Here is a 14,566-nt window from a genome sequence, read left to right as displayed (position 1 = left end):
CTCTGTAGTGGCAAAGCGGAACGCTCACATGCGCGTCACCCTTCGACAATGAGTCAATGGATAATACCTGATTACCCACGGAGTAGACCATGACGCCGATGCCTCAGAAATCAAGTCCCCGAGTCTCTATCTTCTGCGACGCGACGCCCGACTTATTAGCGACTTCTCTCCCCCTGTCGCACTGAGAATCACTGAGAATCACACCCTTTTTTTACCTTATCCAGACACCCACCTCCACAAAAATTATCCGGCGCGCGTCAGGTTTCAGGGGCCGCCACTCCAACCCGCATTACTAATCCCATGTCCAAACGTCACTGGACTCACGCGACTAGCCGCTCTGAGGTTGTGGCACCGCCATCTCCAACTCATGTGCAGTGTTATTCAGCCTTCAGGTTCTTCCACGAGCAGTCATGATGTCGAGGAGTGAACAAAACAATGAGATTCCGTCCTTAAAAAAATCATGTCCTCCATCCTCTATCCTCTATCCTTTCCTTGCTACCTCGCCCAATCAACCGGGTTTCCCCCAACAAAGACTGATCTGCCCTCAACTGTCCCCCCAAAAGGAAAGCATACACATAACAAACACCATCAACAACCATTCACGCATTTCGACGACGAGTCCGACTCTTCCGGGCGCCATCACTCTGCTCGCTTGAACTCGGGCTGAGTTTCCGCTTAGATCCAGACGTCGGGTTCGGACCTTGCCCATGACCATGACCATGACCATCCAGAGAGGTGTGCTCATCGCTGTTGACAGAGTCCGAGTCGTCGACGTTTGCATCGCCCAACTCTTCCGGTGCCGTTCCTCTCCGGCCTCCGCTTGAGACGCTCTGGAGTTTGCTATCTTGACAAAGTTGTCTCGATGTTTCTTTGCCATATCCCTCGCGTTCCTGAATGCAATAACGCCTTTGACATACATCTCATAACTCAGATGCATTGGAATCACATCCAATAAGGTCATGTGATACTCCGGGCCCGAGGAGTCCGGAGTCGGCGCCGTTATATGATGAGCATACACTTCAAGTACGCAGTCGAAGTACGCCGCGCTGTATGTGTAGGCGTTGCCGTCGTATGTCGGCTCCGCTTCCCCGTAATTTTGCAGGCTGTGCATAGCCCGAGCTCCCATGGCTCCATCGAGGCACACTTGTCTCCGGGCCACCTTCCAGGTCCCGTCTTCGCCCTTGACTTGGAGGAAGAAATTTGGTGCTGCTGGCGCCTTCGAGCGGACTCTGGAAGGCATGATCATCGAATTGAGATCAATCTGAACTTGCGGGTGAATCTCTTGCCTTAGAACCCCGTCATAGGAGTCAGGTTTCGGTGCAACCGTCTTCTCATAGGTCAGGGACTTGAGGTTGGTGAATTCGATATTTGTCCAATGTGGGATCTTTGACTTGCCCTCAATCCCTGGAATCACCTGCGTCATGACGTCTGATTCCAGCGAGAGGCCCATGTTCGTATCCTTAAAGTCCTGGAATTCGGATTCGGAGCATTGTGGTTCCAGAACAGAGGCTCTGGAGGCCGAGAGGTTATGACGAACTTGGTCCAGATTGCCGGGCGCTGGACTCCGACGTCCTGTCGGACTCTTATACCCCGCAGGATATACCGCATGGTGGATTAGATGGTATTGGAAATTATCGTCGTACGCAGATGTTATCTTGGTCTTAGAGATCCTCAACTGCGTATGCCGGGACATGCGAAGCCGAGACTCCATCTCTTGCGCAATTCCTTTCGGTTCAGGGAACTAGGCATACACAAATTAGATGACAGCTATAAGAAGAAGGGGTGAGTCTTACACCTCGTAGATGGCTTAGTTCTGGACCACCATGCCTTGAAAATCGTGCAAGATCTGAAGGTCGTACGTCTGGATGTGTAAACTGAAGGGCAGAATAACTTTTTTGTCGGCGATCTAACTCTCGTATTGCGCGCTGTGTAAGAAAGATTTTAGATGCGCGATCCCAGAATTCCGGAGAGAAGTTGTTTTTAGGAATGGACTGGGCCCTTTCTGAAAGAGGACTGCTTTGCCGGAGTTGGCTGGGCTGACTCGGGAGGTTTTCCATGAGTATGAGCGAACGAGTTTCTAGAATTGCTAGTCGCAGGTGGCAGGTTGTGGGTGGCCTGTCTCGGTCAGTTGCTATTCGCAGTAGCGTTAGGCAGGCGGCTTTCATGTAGCTGATGGCCGCTCAAATAAAATGTCAATTTATGTCAATTTCTAACAATAATGCCGCGTAATCGGTGCGCCCTGTTTGAGACTGTAGTGGTTTAATATACCCGTTAGGGCTGGATGATTGTGACGTTCAAGATGTGGAGGGGATGCAAACAAGCCCGAACTTTGTCCCGACCTGAATCGTGGAGTTCTTTGTCCTGGATGAAGCGAGCCAAGGGATCAGTGATCGCTGTTCCGAATACCGTACCTCTTTGTCAAAGTTCCTAGTGTAATGTAGCTTAACATGGGGAGGGGGATGCAAACAATCCCAGAGCTTGTCCTGACCCGAATCATGGAGTTGTTTGTCTTGGATGAAGGGACCGATGATCACTACTCCGATACACCACACCGTCTTTGTTGAGGTTCTTAGTCCAATGTAGTATTGAGCTACATCGCTCATTGATTGTAAACACTTTGAGTGCAAGTTGGTCTGCGCACCTGTCTTTGATATAGCAGAGGAAAGCGGAAGGGTATGGAGCCTGTGTTCTGTATTCCGGAGCAGTTGTTCTTTACAAAGAACTGCGCGCAGCCGATTGATGTTATGTTCCAGTCGGTATGTTGTGTTAGTTGGAGACGCAAAGCACACTCAAGAAACAGGGGAGGTTATCGCCAACAGCAAGGTAAGGATGGACAAATGAAGTGAACTTGCGTCGGAAGATAGAATGGACATATACTCATCTATGGCACTTAACATGGTGCTTCTTCACAAGTATTGCGACAGCTGGGACAGGGAAACAAGGCAAGGCAACCGGTGAGCTTGAGTTTAAGGAAGCGTAATAGCGCGCCTTGCCAAATCATTAGACAGATCTCTACTCCACGAATGACCTTAGCTAGATAGAAGGCCTAACTGTTCTAAAACTCCGTGGTATCAACTAGCACCATCACAATGTGTATCTATCAACCCAATCCCCTCTAAGAATCATCCATTCCTCCCTTGCTACCCTCTCAAGTAATGGTTCCACTGCGGACGCCGGCCCACAACTCAGCAACCCTGGCGCTCAACGATTTCGCTTCTTCGATGCACGATCCGCCTTTGAGGCCGGAGTGCGCTTCCGCTTGCATGGCCTCGCCGTGCCAAGGCTTTCTTTGGCAGTAACCTGCTCTGCATTTGATGCTCTGGAGTTCGCCATATTTATGAAGCGGTTTCGGTACCTTTTTGCTAAATGCCTGAGATTTGTGAATGCAGTGATGCCTTGGATATACATCTCAAGATTTTCGCGTATCACAAACACCTTCAACAAGGTCATGTGATACTTGGGCTTTCCGTCAATCTTCGTTGGCGGTGTTGCATGATGGGCGTACAGCTGAAGTAAACCGTCTCCAGCTAGGTAAGTAGCGCTGAATGCGTATGCGTTATTGTCGTATATTAGTTCAGCCTCTCCGTAACTCTGTAGGGCTTGCATAGCGCGGCACCCGTTTGCACCGCTAATGCATGCCTGTCTCTTGCTCACAACGGAATTCCCCTTCGGAGACTTGGCCTCAAGGAAGAAATTCGTTGCGACTGGAATCTTCTCGTCGTGTGTTGGTATGATTACCGTGCTGAGATCGTTTTGCACTTTCTCGTGGATTGCTCTTATTCGAGCTCCGTCAAAGTAGTCTGGTTGCAATCTGGCAGTCACCTGATTCGTCATCGAGATAAGATTCGTAAAGCGGGCATCTTGGCAATTAAAGAAGTTCGCGTTGCCCTCAATGATCGGGATCACACGGGTCATGACCGTCTTCTCCGTTGCGGCCTCATTCTGTCGTTTGAATTTCGAGAATACTGACTTCTGAGTTCGCGACGAGATAGAGGCTCTAGGAGCGACGATAATTTGCCGGATTTCGTCCAGATTTGTAGGCTCTGAGATCGGAGCGTCATCTCCAGGATAGTCATCTCCAGGATAGTCATCTCCAGGATAGTCATCTTCAGAATAGTCATCTTCAGAATCGTCCTCTTCAGAATAGTCATCTTTAGAATCGTCCTCTTCAGAATAGTCATCTTCAGAATCGTCCTCTTCATGAGAACCTCCCTCCATGTATATTCCATGATCGCGGAGATGCCTTTCGAAGCAAGCGTCGTATGCGGATGAAGTCTTGAGTGGGGGGTCTTCTCCTGCTAATTTGAACTTTTCAAGTTTGGAAAGAGGATAGTGTGAACACATATCCTCAGTGATGGGCTTCGGTTCGGGATACTAGACAGACAGGCACAAATTAGAAGATAAATTATAGAAAAAGTAAGAAAGTCTTACCCCTTGTAGATGCTTAAGGTCTGGGCCACCGTGTCTTGCGAATCGAACAAGGTCGATAGGATACACCTCAGGAGGCGTGAACAGCAGATGAGGATGAGTATTTTGTCGTCGGTCGATCTCTCGCAGTGCTCGCGGTGTGAGAAAAACTTTTGATAGGTCATCCCAGAATCCTGGGGGGAAGTTACGTCTATCAGCGGACTTTGCGAGAGGACTCTCTTGCGTGACCTGTTGGGTTTGAGTCTGCGGTCCTTTTATGGGCGCCATCGAGAGTGAGTTGCGGGATTGGAAACGAAGCAATCCTAGGTTCCAGGCTCCAGGCGATTGTCGGTTGCAGGCAGTAACGCTGGACACTTGAAAGGAACTGCGACTATCAGCAATGAAGCTGGGATCTTGTCCAGGCTGGAGACTATCGTTTGACTCAACTCAGTGGATATTTATATCAGGGATCGCTGTGGTCTTGATGATGCGCAACAGGTTGTCTCTACAAAGATGCAAGCCGCTTGACAGGGCATGCCTGGTTTCTTTCGGTATTTCTTGCATGTCATTGAATCGCAGTTTGCTCCCTTTGTTACTGAACAGGCTAGATTTACGTTTGTCTGTTTGTCTGTACACATACCAGTGAACTGGGACTACCAAACTGTGGCAAACAAGGAGGACAAAGGCGGAAGAATCTAGAGCTATTGTTCCGTATCGGTCTCTTTTGACAAACAGTATCGCGCAGCCCATTAATAAAATGACCCTTTTAGTTCTTGGTTGCCATTCCATTCTCACCTTTACCACTGTCGCACGACAACCTCCAAACCACCAAGCTGCCATAGAAACCACATCCATCATGAAGGTAACAGTCGCACGCATTTCAGACACAATGATCCGGTTCTCACTTACAATCTGTTCCAGGATATCATCATTAATAAGAAATACCGGGTGGACCGGAAAATCGGCCAGGGAGGCTTTGGCCTCGTGTACATCGGTGGGTTGTCAGATCTTGTCTTTCCCAATCGATGCTAACTCCCGTAGGGACCGATATCGAATCGAATGAGATAGTCGCCATGAAGCTCATGCGTTGTAAAGACGGTCCTGACATGTCAAGGCATGAAGTGGACGTGCTCAGGGCTCTGTCCGGCGGCATTGGAATGCCGCGATTCATGTGGTTTGGAGTCGACTGCGACTACTATGTGTTGATATGTGATCTTCTTGGCCCATCGCTAGGAGATTTACTCAACTATTGTGGCGGACGGTTTTCTCTCAAGACCACCCTCCTCATCGCCGACCAAGCCATTTCTCGACTCCAGTATATCCACCAGAAAGGCTATATCCATCGCGATATAAAGCCAGAAAACTTTACGATGGGGGCTGGCAAGCAAGGAAATGTACTTCATACTATCGACTTCGGCATGGCGATGGAGGTCTTCGACAAAGATGAGGATAAGAGATTTAAAGGTTGCCCCTTTGGTGGCACCGCTCGATTCGCCAGTCTCAACAATCACAAGGGGCTTGGTAGGTACTCTGTGAATCACAATGCCCACTTCTTGCTAACACGGGACAGAACAGTGTCGGGGTGACGACTTAGAGTCCCTGGGATATATGCTGCTGTTTTTTCAGGGTGGCTCGCTACCGTGGATAGGTCTAAAGGCGGCGACCCAAGAGGAAAAGGACAAGATGATTATGGAGAAGAAGATGAACATACCAGTTGAGACACTATGCCAGGGACTCCCTCGCGAATTCGAAACCTTTATCAACTATACTCGATCGCTGGGGTTCAAGGACAAACCCGACTACGCATACCTCCGTCACCTTTTTCGTCGCCTATACAACTCGCAGGGATTTCAGTACGACAAGGTGTTCGACTGGACTGAAAAGCTCTTCCACGAGACGTACGGTGAAGTGGTCCCTAAGTAGGATGGTAGCATGCAAAGTGAGGCGTGGGTCTTTGGTCCACCGTGGTGGAAAGCCTTGGCTTGACAGTAGAGGTAGTTGGGTGGACATGAGTCACATCACCTTGCAGTCGTCGAGGGAACAAGCTTGCTCGAAGTGTATTTAGTTGTTTTTTAGATTGCCATTCAATTCGATGTTTTGGTGAGATTTTGAACAAGGAATTGTTCCTCTGCCTGCCCCCCAATGTCTTGTCGCCTGCCACAAGCCACAAATGGTCACCAGCCACTGCTCCAAGCCACTGGGACCAGCCGCTTATCTTATCAGCCCTCCTCATGTATATGCATCCCTCTGAATGACGCGCCAACTCGCATCGTATCGCGTTGGTCAACAAAAGAAACAAGATCCAAGATCGCCAACAGTGCAATTGCCACGACCACGTCTAATCCCAAAATCGCCATGTCTTCGCGAAGTACCCCCTCCGAAAGCGACCTCCTGGATGAGGAGATTGCCTCACTAAAAGCCCAAGGTAAGCTCTGTCGCAGCCAAATATTCCCATCCTCCAATGTCAACAACACCCAACTAACAAAAACATGCAGCTGCCGCCCTGCGCAAGAACCTCAAGATCGAAACCTCTACCATTCTTTCCGCCGCTTCGACTCATACCATTCTCCAGCCATCTGCCGTCACCCACAACCTCAGACGACCGAACCCTTCCCGCAAAAAGCTCCTCGCCGAGTCCGACAAGCAGCGCGCCTACATCCAGCAATGTCTCCATCGCATCTGCAGCTCCGTCACCTCCTTCAAGGTCCATGACCCCGACCCTCATGCCGTTGACGGTGGCCACATCCTCGGCCTGCGATTCGAAATCATGTCCAGAGGCCAGTTTCTGCGGCCCTACTACGTCATGCTCAACCGCCCCTACTCCGGTTCCAAACACCTTCGCATCCACCGCCATACACTCCCCCCGGCCATCCCCATCGCTGGCCTTGCCGCACGTCACTTACCAGCTCGAAGGCCCGGGAGTGATGAGCCTCCGCAACACGACTTGGACCGATTTGTGAGGGCGTTGAGGAGGGAGATTGTGCGCTATCACAACCGACTAGGTGTCTCTGCCGACCTTCGGCGCGGACTGGGACTCCACGATCAAACTGCCGAGAACTTGACGGCAAACGATATTGTGGATGTCGGCATCGCAGATATCGAGGCCAAACAGATTCGATTCACTTGGGCGGATGAGAGAAGTGGGAGAGTTGTCATGGACGACGACGGGAAGGTGTTGAAGCTCATGGTCTTTGGGAAACAGGGCCGCGATTGGGAAACTACCAAGGAATTATACGGCAACTACGATCGCATCGAAGATGTGGCGAAAAGGCTTCAGGAGTATGCTCAAGGATGATTTAGATCCAGGGCCAAAAACTCACGTCATCCCATTGTGATACCGAACAAAGCTGTCAGAAGTATCAGGCAATTCCCGCTTTGATTCACGGGCAGCCCTGGTCCACTCTTATGTCACTTGGCTCAGTGAGGACAAATCAATGGCGACATCCAACCATTCCAGAGTCGAGCAGCAGAAAGCTCAATCGATATGTCTGGCGGGTAAGTCTCTCGTCTCGTCATAAACAAGCCAATCTCATGCTCACAATTATCTGTAGCTTCGAGGTATATTTAGTCACATCGGCTAGCGCCAGGAACAATCATTAGGGGTGCCTTGCTATTAAGCACGAAAGAATATGTATCAAGAATATAGGTACACCACCAATCATCTCCGTAAATCGAAGATCCACAAATAGCACCCATACAAGAAAGAGAAGTCTCTAGCTCTCAGAACACCAATCCTCTCAATCCAGAACCGCATTACATCGTAAATACGTAATCCATCTTGAGAAGCTGAAAAGAATGTGAGAAATATGAGATTTAGACGAGGGCAGCAGCAACGGCCGCAATGGCGGCGAAGAGACCGCCAGCGTTGCGGACAGCACCACCAACAACGACGGGCATCGTGGGAGTCGGGGTGGGCATACCCTCAGTGGGCATCTCGGGGACAACGGGGATGATGGTAGTGGGAACATCGGTAGGATAAGGAGGGCAGCCGGGGCCGGGGCAGACCATAGAAGAAGTGCCGACGGCAGGAGGAGCGTAGCCGGGGACGGACTTGGAAGGGCAACCAGGGCCCGGGCAGACCATCGGATGAGTTCCGGCAGCAGGGGGAACGTAGCCGGGAGTCATGACAGCGGGGGTGGTGTACTCGGGCACGTTGGGGATCCAACTGGTGGAGCTGCGGGCAGGGACTGGGTAGGTCTCCTCGCCAGGCGGGCGCGAGGTGGTCTCGGGCTTCATGTACGGGTGGGTGACGCTGGAGACCTTGTACACCTTGGTGGTGGGAGGAGGGTACATCTCGGTGGTCTCGCCAGGGGGGCATGACGTGGAGGTCTCCTCGGGCTTCTCATAGGACATGGTGATGGAGGGGACCTCATACTCGGCCTCGGTGGTAGGAACCTCTTCGTACATAGGCTTGGTGGTCGGGACCTCCTCGTACATAGGCTTAGTAGTTGGGACCTCGTACATGTCCTTGGTGGTGGGAGCCTCGTAGACCTCCTTGACGGGGACGGGGCAGATGGTAGTGGTGGCAGGGACCTCGACCGTAGTGACATAGGTGTGATGGCTGGGGCAGTCGGTGACATAGGCCGGGCAGTCGGTCACGGTATGGATCTTGGTGGCATGGACAGTCTTGGTGGTCCAGGCGTACTGCTCCTGCTCGGGGTACTTGGTGCCTGGGTGGACATAATGCCAGTGCTCATCAGAGTCGTTGTCACAGTCGTCAATGTCGACGCCGTGGTGAGGAGGGTGCCAGACGTTGATGCAGTCCGCACGGGGCTCGCCCGTGGGGCCGACGGACTCATCGGGCAGAGAGAGGCCACCGGGCAGGCTGATGTCAATACCGAGAGACAGCAGGCTGGTGGCATCGGCGACAGCCGCGAGGAGGGGGGCGAAGGCGATGGTGTTGTACTTCATTGTTGCGATGTTGGGATTGCTTGAAATAGCGAATAAATGACTGGTTTGTGAATGAAGGGCTGGTCAAACGAGTGACTTGAAAGCTGGAAGAGGGATCGATGAACTGAGAGTGATGAAGAGAATGTGATTGCTGAGGAGGGATCTGATGGCTCCTTTTATCATCATTCAACTGCTGCCAATGCCATCGTATTCTGCCAACCTTTGAGTCTGTGTTGTTATTACGCCGAGTCCCAGAGTCTCAAGGGAGGCAAAAACCGCCGATCATCAAGGCGTCCCATGGCCAAAAGGACAACAGAATCAAGAGAGATGAAGGCCTCGTAGGCGCCAAGTTGTCATGTCTCGCGGCGGAGATTGAACCTCTGTCCCTTTCGAGAGTCCACGAGCCCTTGCATCTCGAGAGTAGCCAACGCCCGTCATGCATTTCATACTCGTAATCTTCCCAGAGCCGCCGTCTCAATCATGCATATAGAACATGACTGATCTTCTGTGACAAGTCCTCATCCGGTCTTGTCAGGTGCCCTCTAACGGGAGAGGCTGCGAAACATCGTTCAGCAAGATCGCCGCGTACCTGCACTAGCACGGCATAGACACTAAGAACCAAACCATCACCTGAGCCCTTCGGAGTTAGTTTCATGCAGGGCGTTTGGCCGGTTGGAACACAAAGCTCCGAGATTGGATGTGCCCCCTTGCAGTAGGGTCCAAAATGTTTCTGAAGTTGCTTTTTCAACCACGGCTCAACCCCACAACTCCGTATCAAGCCAGCGCTTCACAACTCGTCACTCCCAATCAGGGGCGGATAGTCCTTCGGAAGAGACTTTCGGGTCACAGAGATGAAGTTGTCTTGGAGCGGATCTCGCGAGCGGATATTTTGCCATGGGGTTTGTTCCGCCTCCCCGATACTCACGACACGTCTGCAGGGTATGGAAAGATCACACAGAGAGCTATAAATGGCATCATTTGAAACATAACAACCTCATTTTGTCAAAACCGTATTCCAATTCGGATGTGTAAATCGCCGAGGGTGTGAGTGGCATTGAGCGAATTGCTGCTGGGCCAATGCACGCCATCTAGAACAACTCCAATGCACCAATACCGACTCGTCATAAGTACCCTCTTTTCCTTGCGGGTCTTCCTGGTTCTCAGATTGAGAACGAGGCTGTAGGTGTCTGGCCTTGTTTGTTTGAGGATCGTTTCCAATCGCTCCCTACTCCCAACCCCGCTAAGAGATACCGTGCGGGATTGGACGCAGTTACCTTCCGGCGGCCAGGTGGCAAAAGCCGGCTACCTAGCATCAGCGGGTGTCCCATCTCGTCCTCTATGTTGGCGGCTCGGGAGTGTTTCTCTCCATCTCGCTTTCAGGGGTGAAGTACCTGATAGAAACCCGATGGAGCTTCTCCCTTGTGTCTTCGGACCGGTTGTGGAAGCTGGATGGGTGTGGCCAGCTCTGGCTCCGGCCCGGCTCACTCTTCGCCTTCGAACTGTCGGATGTAACATTTTCTTCTGAAACTTGAGGCTTGAGAGGATCTCCTTCACCAATCTAGCGGTTTCCGTGCTGCCGGAACTGCCGACGAGGCAATCGGTTCGTCCATGACCGAATCAAGGCGCTGTCCGGTCTCATCGTCCAAGATCGTTCGGTCAATCTTCCACAGGGAAAGCTGTTCGTCCACAATCGCCGTCCACTTCCGTATCAAGGGGTGCGCCTCGGCTACGTCGGTGAAGACGACCTCGTCCTCACCTTGGGCTGGCTGGACCTCGTACTTCCAGTTGCCATCCTCGGCCCAGTAGTCTGGTTTGAAGATGGTCCCGATACTCAGCTCCTTCCGCGCCTCGCTCAACAACCCTCCCACCCGCACTGCATCCGGGTCATCGCGGCCGCGCATAGCACCAGCGATGCCCTCTAGCAAGCCCAGCAGCTGGCCGGCCCTCAGGCCAACGCTGGCACCCAGGCTAAAACCCTCGTCAAAGCCCGCCTGTATGCTGCTCTCTTTGGCGACGCTGACGCCCTCACGGTACCCAGCGGTAGAGTGCTCGGTCTCTAATCGGCGCATGTCAGACGGGTGAACAGCGCTAGAAGGCGCGTCATGATGCTCTGCGGTGGGCGACGAGGGTCCAGAGCCGAAAACATCGTCTAGGGCGTCGTTGGCAGCCTGTGCGTCCATTTCCACTTCCACTTGGTAAGCGCCTTCACCCTGGGCAATGTAGGTTTCGTCGGCCATGTGCTCAATCGGCTGGAAATGCATTTTGTGTGAGGAGATGCCAAAGGTCTAAGTGGTAAATTTTCTCTTGTCGATGACGATGTCTTTGGTTGAGACAATTGCATTTGTGCGAAGGCAACTTGCTTACCAATTGTTTGCTCCATATTGGCACTGTACTGTTGGTGTCTCCTCACTCAAATTTGATCAAATGCACTGTTCTCTCTACAGTGTACGAAACTGTCCTCCACATCGCGTACCCTAGACCATCACAACTCGTGCAAGTCACTTGGACTCCCATTAGCAAATTCTGTAGATGCCTCATAGAATATCTCGCCTTGTTTTGATGTTGGGTTTTTAGGAGGTAGGGCGCTTTCTTTTGCGAGGGAGAGCTGCCTATGTTGTCTTAACACTGATAAATATTGATTTTCTGGAGACTCCAGGTCAGATGCGTCTCGTACAAATTGACAACTGGCAATTTACTGCTCCATACCTAATGACGGTGCCTTACAATCAGGGCAAGTGCTAATCTTAGCGGCAAGAGTTACTACGAGGCATCCCTGAATTTTTCTTTTCTTACACGTATGAAGAAAACAAGCCCAACGCTCCAACTTGGGCCTCAGCTTTACATGGCTGCAGTGTCAGATTCCTGCATGGCATGGATTTGCCTGCTAGTTGCGGGTCCATCCCGTCACAGTTTTTACCGAGTGCCGGCACATGCTAGTATACCCTGTCACCTCTTCTTCCAGAAGTTCCAGCTTGTGTACCGCGACCTGCCCTAGCTTGGCTTTGATAGAGAATACGGAGCAATCCTATCGTCGTTCGCTACGTGTAACAAAGCACCCAGTGGGCCTGCGTCACTAGCCTCAACCACACCGGCGGTGAGCGTTGTATCAGACCGCCACAGTAGACCTGGTAAAAACCTGACTCATGCAACTTAGTGTAATAGACGCCTGCTTATTGAAATCTGCTGGGTATGCCCCTTTTGCAATATGATTGGCTTTTGGACTGTCAAACCAAAGTGTAGTCAGACGTACTAGCAACAGCTTAATGTGAATTATCGAAGTTAATTGTTGCTCCTAAACTCCATATAGTCCCGACGGACGGTGAGGTTGAATCCGGATGGCTGTAATTGTGCGGCAACTGGCTGACTGGACTTTAACCACTCTTTTCCAGCTGAGGATTGACGCCCGCTGAGTGACATGGAAGAAATGTCACCCGCTTGCCGACATAGAACGGGCTAGAGAACGGCAACGACATTGTAGAGAGTGGGGATTATGCAGAGCAACATGTCAAATCGGCTTGTTCCCTGGTTACACACACACCACGAGGCGGTCTAGACTGGCATACCCGACAAATTTTTGATTGTCGGGTCGCCAAGAGTGTTCAGAGTCGCCAATCCATCCAGAATGAAGGATTCCAATGGTAGGGATATCCCCAACCGTCGATCGCCAATGTCCTTGGCGGTCCCTACATAGACAAGAAGCGCTTGCATTTGACATGTTCCCCTGCTTTTGTACGCGTGGTCTTCAGCCACTAAAATACAAAGTAAGGCGGATGGTTTCCACTGTTGTTAGTCTGTTTGTCGTGTAGACATACGAATAATCTCCGACTTGACGAGTCTATGCGTCTATGCGCTGTGTTCAGGCGCGGAACCTTCTAAATTCCGTGTAAGAACCTTCCTGGCTAAGGCTGAATCTCTCGGATCCAACGGAGCGGCGCGGGTCTATGACATTAAGATTTGGCCCCTGCTGATGGGTCTATTCATCTCTCATCAATAGTGCGGTCACGATCACGGTCACTTGAGATCAACATGCTGTCTTTGTGAGAATGGTCTTCCTTTGACCCGCCCGTCACTTACCATGTCATCAGCCCTTGCCAGATGTTAGCCGCCTTGATGGATCTTGGCCGAGGTCGTTATCAAACGTCCAATTCTCACAAGCCGCTAATAAGGATTAGCACGGGCAAGGCCACACGACCCGGCCCCCCGGCGACGGGCTCCTCCGCTAGGCCCGTCCCATCCCCGCCACTGGTCTCGGCACCGGAGCCACGGTTCTGTTCCCGCCCCACGACACGGGGAACTTGACCCCTGCGGCCGGGGGATTGGGCGGCGAGGCGAGCGACACAGGCAGAGGCCAGAGGCGAGATGGAGCGAGCGCGGTGGCCTCTGCGCGGTGGCACATGGACAACTCGTCCCACAAGCGCATCGTGGAAGCGGAATTGTATGGCGTCCGGCACTTGCACGGACGGGCTTGTCTCGTCAGCTGCCGCGCCCCGGGAAAAGAACAACGTGCCGTGTACTGTTGGAGACGCACCCTGGACAGCCTCCGTGGCGGGACAGGGGTTTGCGGAGGCAAGACGGCTCGTAACGTGCTCCGCGGTTGATTTGACATTTCGGCTGTAGGTGGGCTCAAGGGGCTTCCCTCAGGGCTCAGTCGGGCCAAGGACCGCCCCCATGGAACAGGCTCCGATTGGCCTCTGGCTGGTGACAGGACTCCTTCAAACACTTCAAACAAGCTCGCCTTGAAATAGGTGGCTCGTATCGACGGCATCGTGCTGGGCCCATGTCCATGTGGCTTTCGACGTGCGTGCAGCGTGCCTTTGGCCGACGGGCGCGTGGCTGAAGATGCATGGTCCATCCCTTGATGATCCCTTGATGGAGCAAAAATTCTCCTTTGGGCGCGTCCCCAACATCTTGCATGGGCTGCAACAGAAAGCCACAGTCACGACCCCTTCCCCTTTCCCCGTCTCACCGGCTCTTAGCCTCTGACACAGTGGTACAGCGGTGTCCCGACAGGTCCCCGGCAGCAAAAGAAAAGCCAAGATTGGTTTTCGATTTCGATGTCCATTTTTCTTCTGGTCGCCCGCCCAACGAGACGCCGCGGCAAGGGCTCGGCCGTCCCCACCCATCCACTCGCGGATATCAATCATCAATCACCCAGACCCAGACATCCATCGACCGGCATCCGCAAGATCGGCAGAGCACGGGGCCCGCGGCGCAGGTGAAAGTATCAGAGTTAGCGTGCGGCGAGTGGTGGAAGCGGACGACGTCGTTC

At 52.2% G+C, this 14,566-nt stretch overlaps 7 protein-coding genes across 7 annotated transcripts; 3 read left to right on the top strand and 4 right to left on the bottom strand.

Annotated features, from left to right (window-relative positions):
• Positions 1-274: 274 nt before the first annotated feature.
• On the bottom strand, positions 275-1,838 carry BGZ61DRAFT_457307 (uncharacterized protein). Its single transcript, XM_046246637.1, has one exon. It carries the CDS (start codon positions 1,709-1,711, stop codon positions 545-547), a length of 1,167 nt encoding a protein of 388 aa, XP_046100249.1. The 5' UTR covers positions 1,712-1,838; the 3' UTR covers positions 275-544.
• A 1,468-nt stretch (positions 1,839-3,306) lies between these two features.
• BGZ61DRAFT_315176 (uncharacterized protein) lies at positions 3,307-4,635 on the bottom strand (the record flags this gene model as incomplete). Its single annotated transcript, XM_046238860.1, has 3 exons — positions 3,307-4,076; positions 4,209-4,374; positions 4,432-4,635. Coding segments are annotated over 3 exons (1,140 nt in total), but the record flags the coding sequence as incomplete, so codon positions are not given.
• Positions 4,636-5,164: 529 nt separating this feature from the next.
• BGZ61DRAFT_520530 (casein kinase I isoform delta) lies at positions 5,165-6,488 on the top strand (the record flags this gene model as incomplete). Its single annotated transcript, XM_046252454.1, has 4 exons — positions 5,165-5,269; positions 5,329-5,401; positions 5,449-5,928; positions 5,978-6,488. The coding sequence occupies 4 exons, from the start codon at positions 5,165-5,167 to the stop codon at positions 6,328-6,330; spliced, it is 1,011 nt and encodes a 336-aa protein (XP_046100247.1). The 3' UTR covers positions 6,331-6,488.
• Positions 6,489-6,762: 274 nt separating this feature from the next.
• Positions 6,763-7,702, top strand: BGZ61DRAFT_360565 (Cenp-O kinetochore centromere component-domain-containing protein; the record flags this gene model as incomplete). Its single annotated transcript, XM_046241183.1, has 2 exons — positions 6,763-6,832; positions 6,903-7,702. 2 exons carry the CDS (start codon positions 6,763-6,765, stop codon positions 7,700-7,702), a joined length of 870 nt encoding a protein of 289 aa, XP_046100246.1.
• A 205-nt stretch (positions 7,703-7,907) lies between these two features.
• On the bottom strand, positions 7,908-9,437 carry BGZ61DRAFT_71972 (uncharacterized protein). The gene has a single exon (XM_046257016.1). The coding sequence runs from the start codon at positions 9,316-9,318 to the stop codon at positions 8,221-8,223; it is 1,098 nt and encodes a 365-aa protein (XP_046100245.1). The 5' UTR covers positions 9,319-9,437; the 3' UTR covers positions 7,908-8,220.
• A 1,299-nt stretch (positions 9,438-10,736) lies between these two features.
• Positions 10,737-12,016, bottom strand: BGZ61DRAFT_71949 (uncharacterized protein). Its single transcript, XM_046257015.1, has 2 exons — positions 12,004-12,016; positions 10,737-11,940 (listed from the first exon to the last, which is right to left on the bottom strand). Exon 2 carries the CDS (start codon positions 11,556-11,558, stop codon positions 10,848-10,850), a length of 711 nt encoding a protein of 236 aa, XP_046100244.1. The 5' UTR covers positions 11,559-11,940; positions 12,004-12,016; the 3' UTR covers positions 10,737-10,847.
• A 446-nt stretch (positions 12,017-12,462) lies between these two features.
• BGZ61DRAFT_457301 (uncharacterized protein) lies at positions 12,463-13,728 on the top strand. The gene has a single exon (XM_046246636.1). It carries the CDS (start codon positions 13,393-13,395, stop codon positions 13,594-13,596), a length of 204 nt encoding a protein of 67 aa, XP_046100243.1. The 5' UTR covers positions 12,463-13,392; the 3' UTR covers positions 13,597-13,728.
• The last annotated feature ends 838 nt before the right edge of the window (positions 13,729-14,566 follow it).

This window comes from Ilyonectria robusta (genome assembly GCF_021365365.1).
Source record: "Ilyonectria robusta strain PMI_751 chromosome Unknown BGZ61scaffold_19, whole genome shotgun sequence".
NCBI lineage: Eukaryota > Fungi > Ascomycota > Sordariomycetes > Hypocreales > Nectriaceae > Ilyonectria > Ilyonectria robusta.
This window is presented reverse-complemented; position numbering and strand designations above follow the sequence as displayed.

Excerpts from the sequence above, each read along its gene's own strand:
- BGZ61DRAFT_457301 (XM_046246636.1), top strand. The coding sequence starts at position 13,393 with ATGTTAGCCGCCTTGATGGATCTTGGCCGAGGTCGTTATCAAACGTCC.
- BGZ61DRAFT_457307 (XM_046246637.1), bottom strand. The coding sequence starts at position 1,711 with ATGGAGTCTCGGCTTCGCATGTCCCGGCATACGCAGTTGAGGATCTCT.
- BGZ61DRAFT_71949 (XM_046257015.1), bottom strand. The coding sequence starts at position 11,558 with ATGCATTTCCAGCCGATTGAGCACATGGCCGACGAAACCTACATTGCC.
- BGZ61DRAFT_71972 (XM_046257016.1), bottom strand. The coding sequence starts at position 9,318 with ATGAAGTACAACACCATCGCCTTCGCCCCCCTCCTCGCGGCTGTCGCC.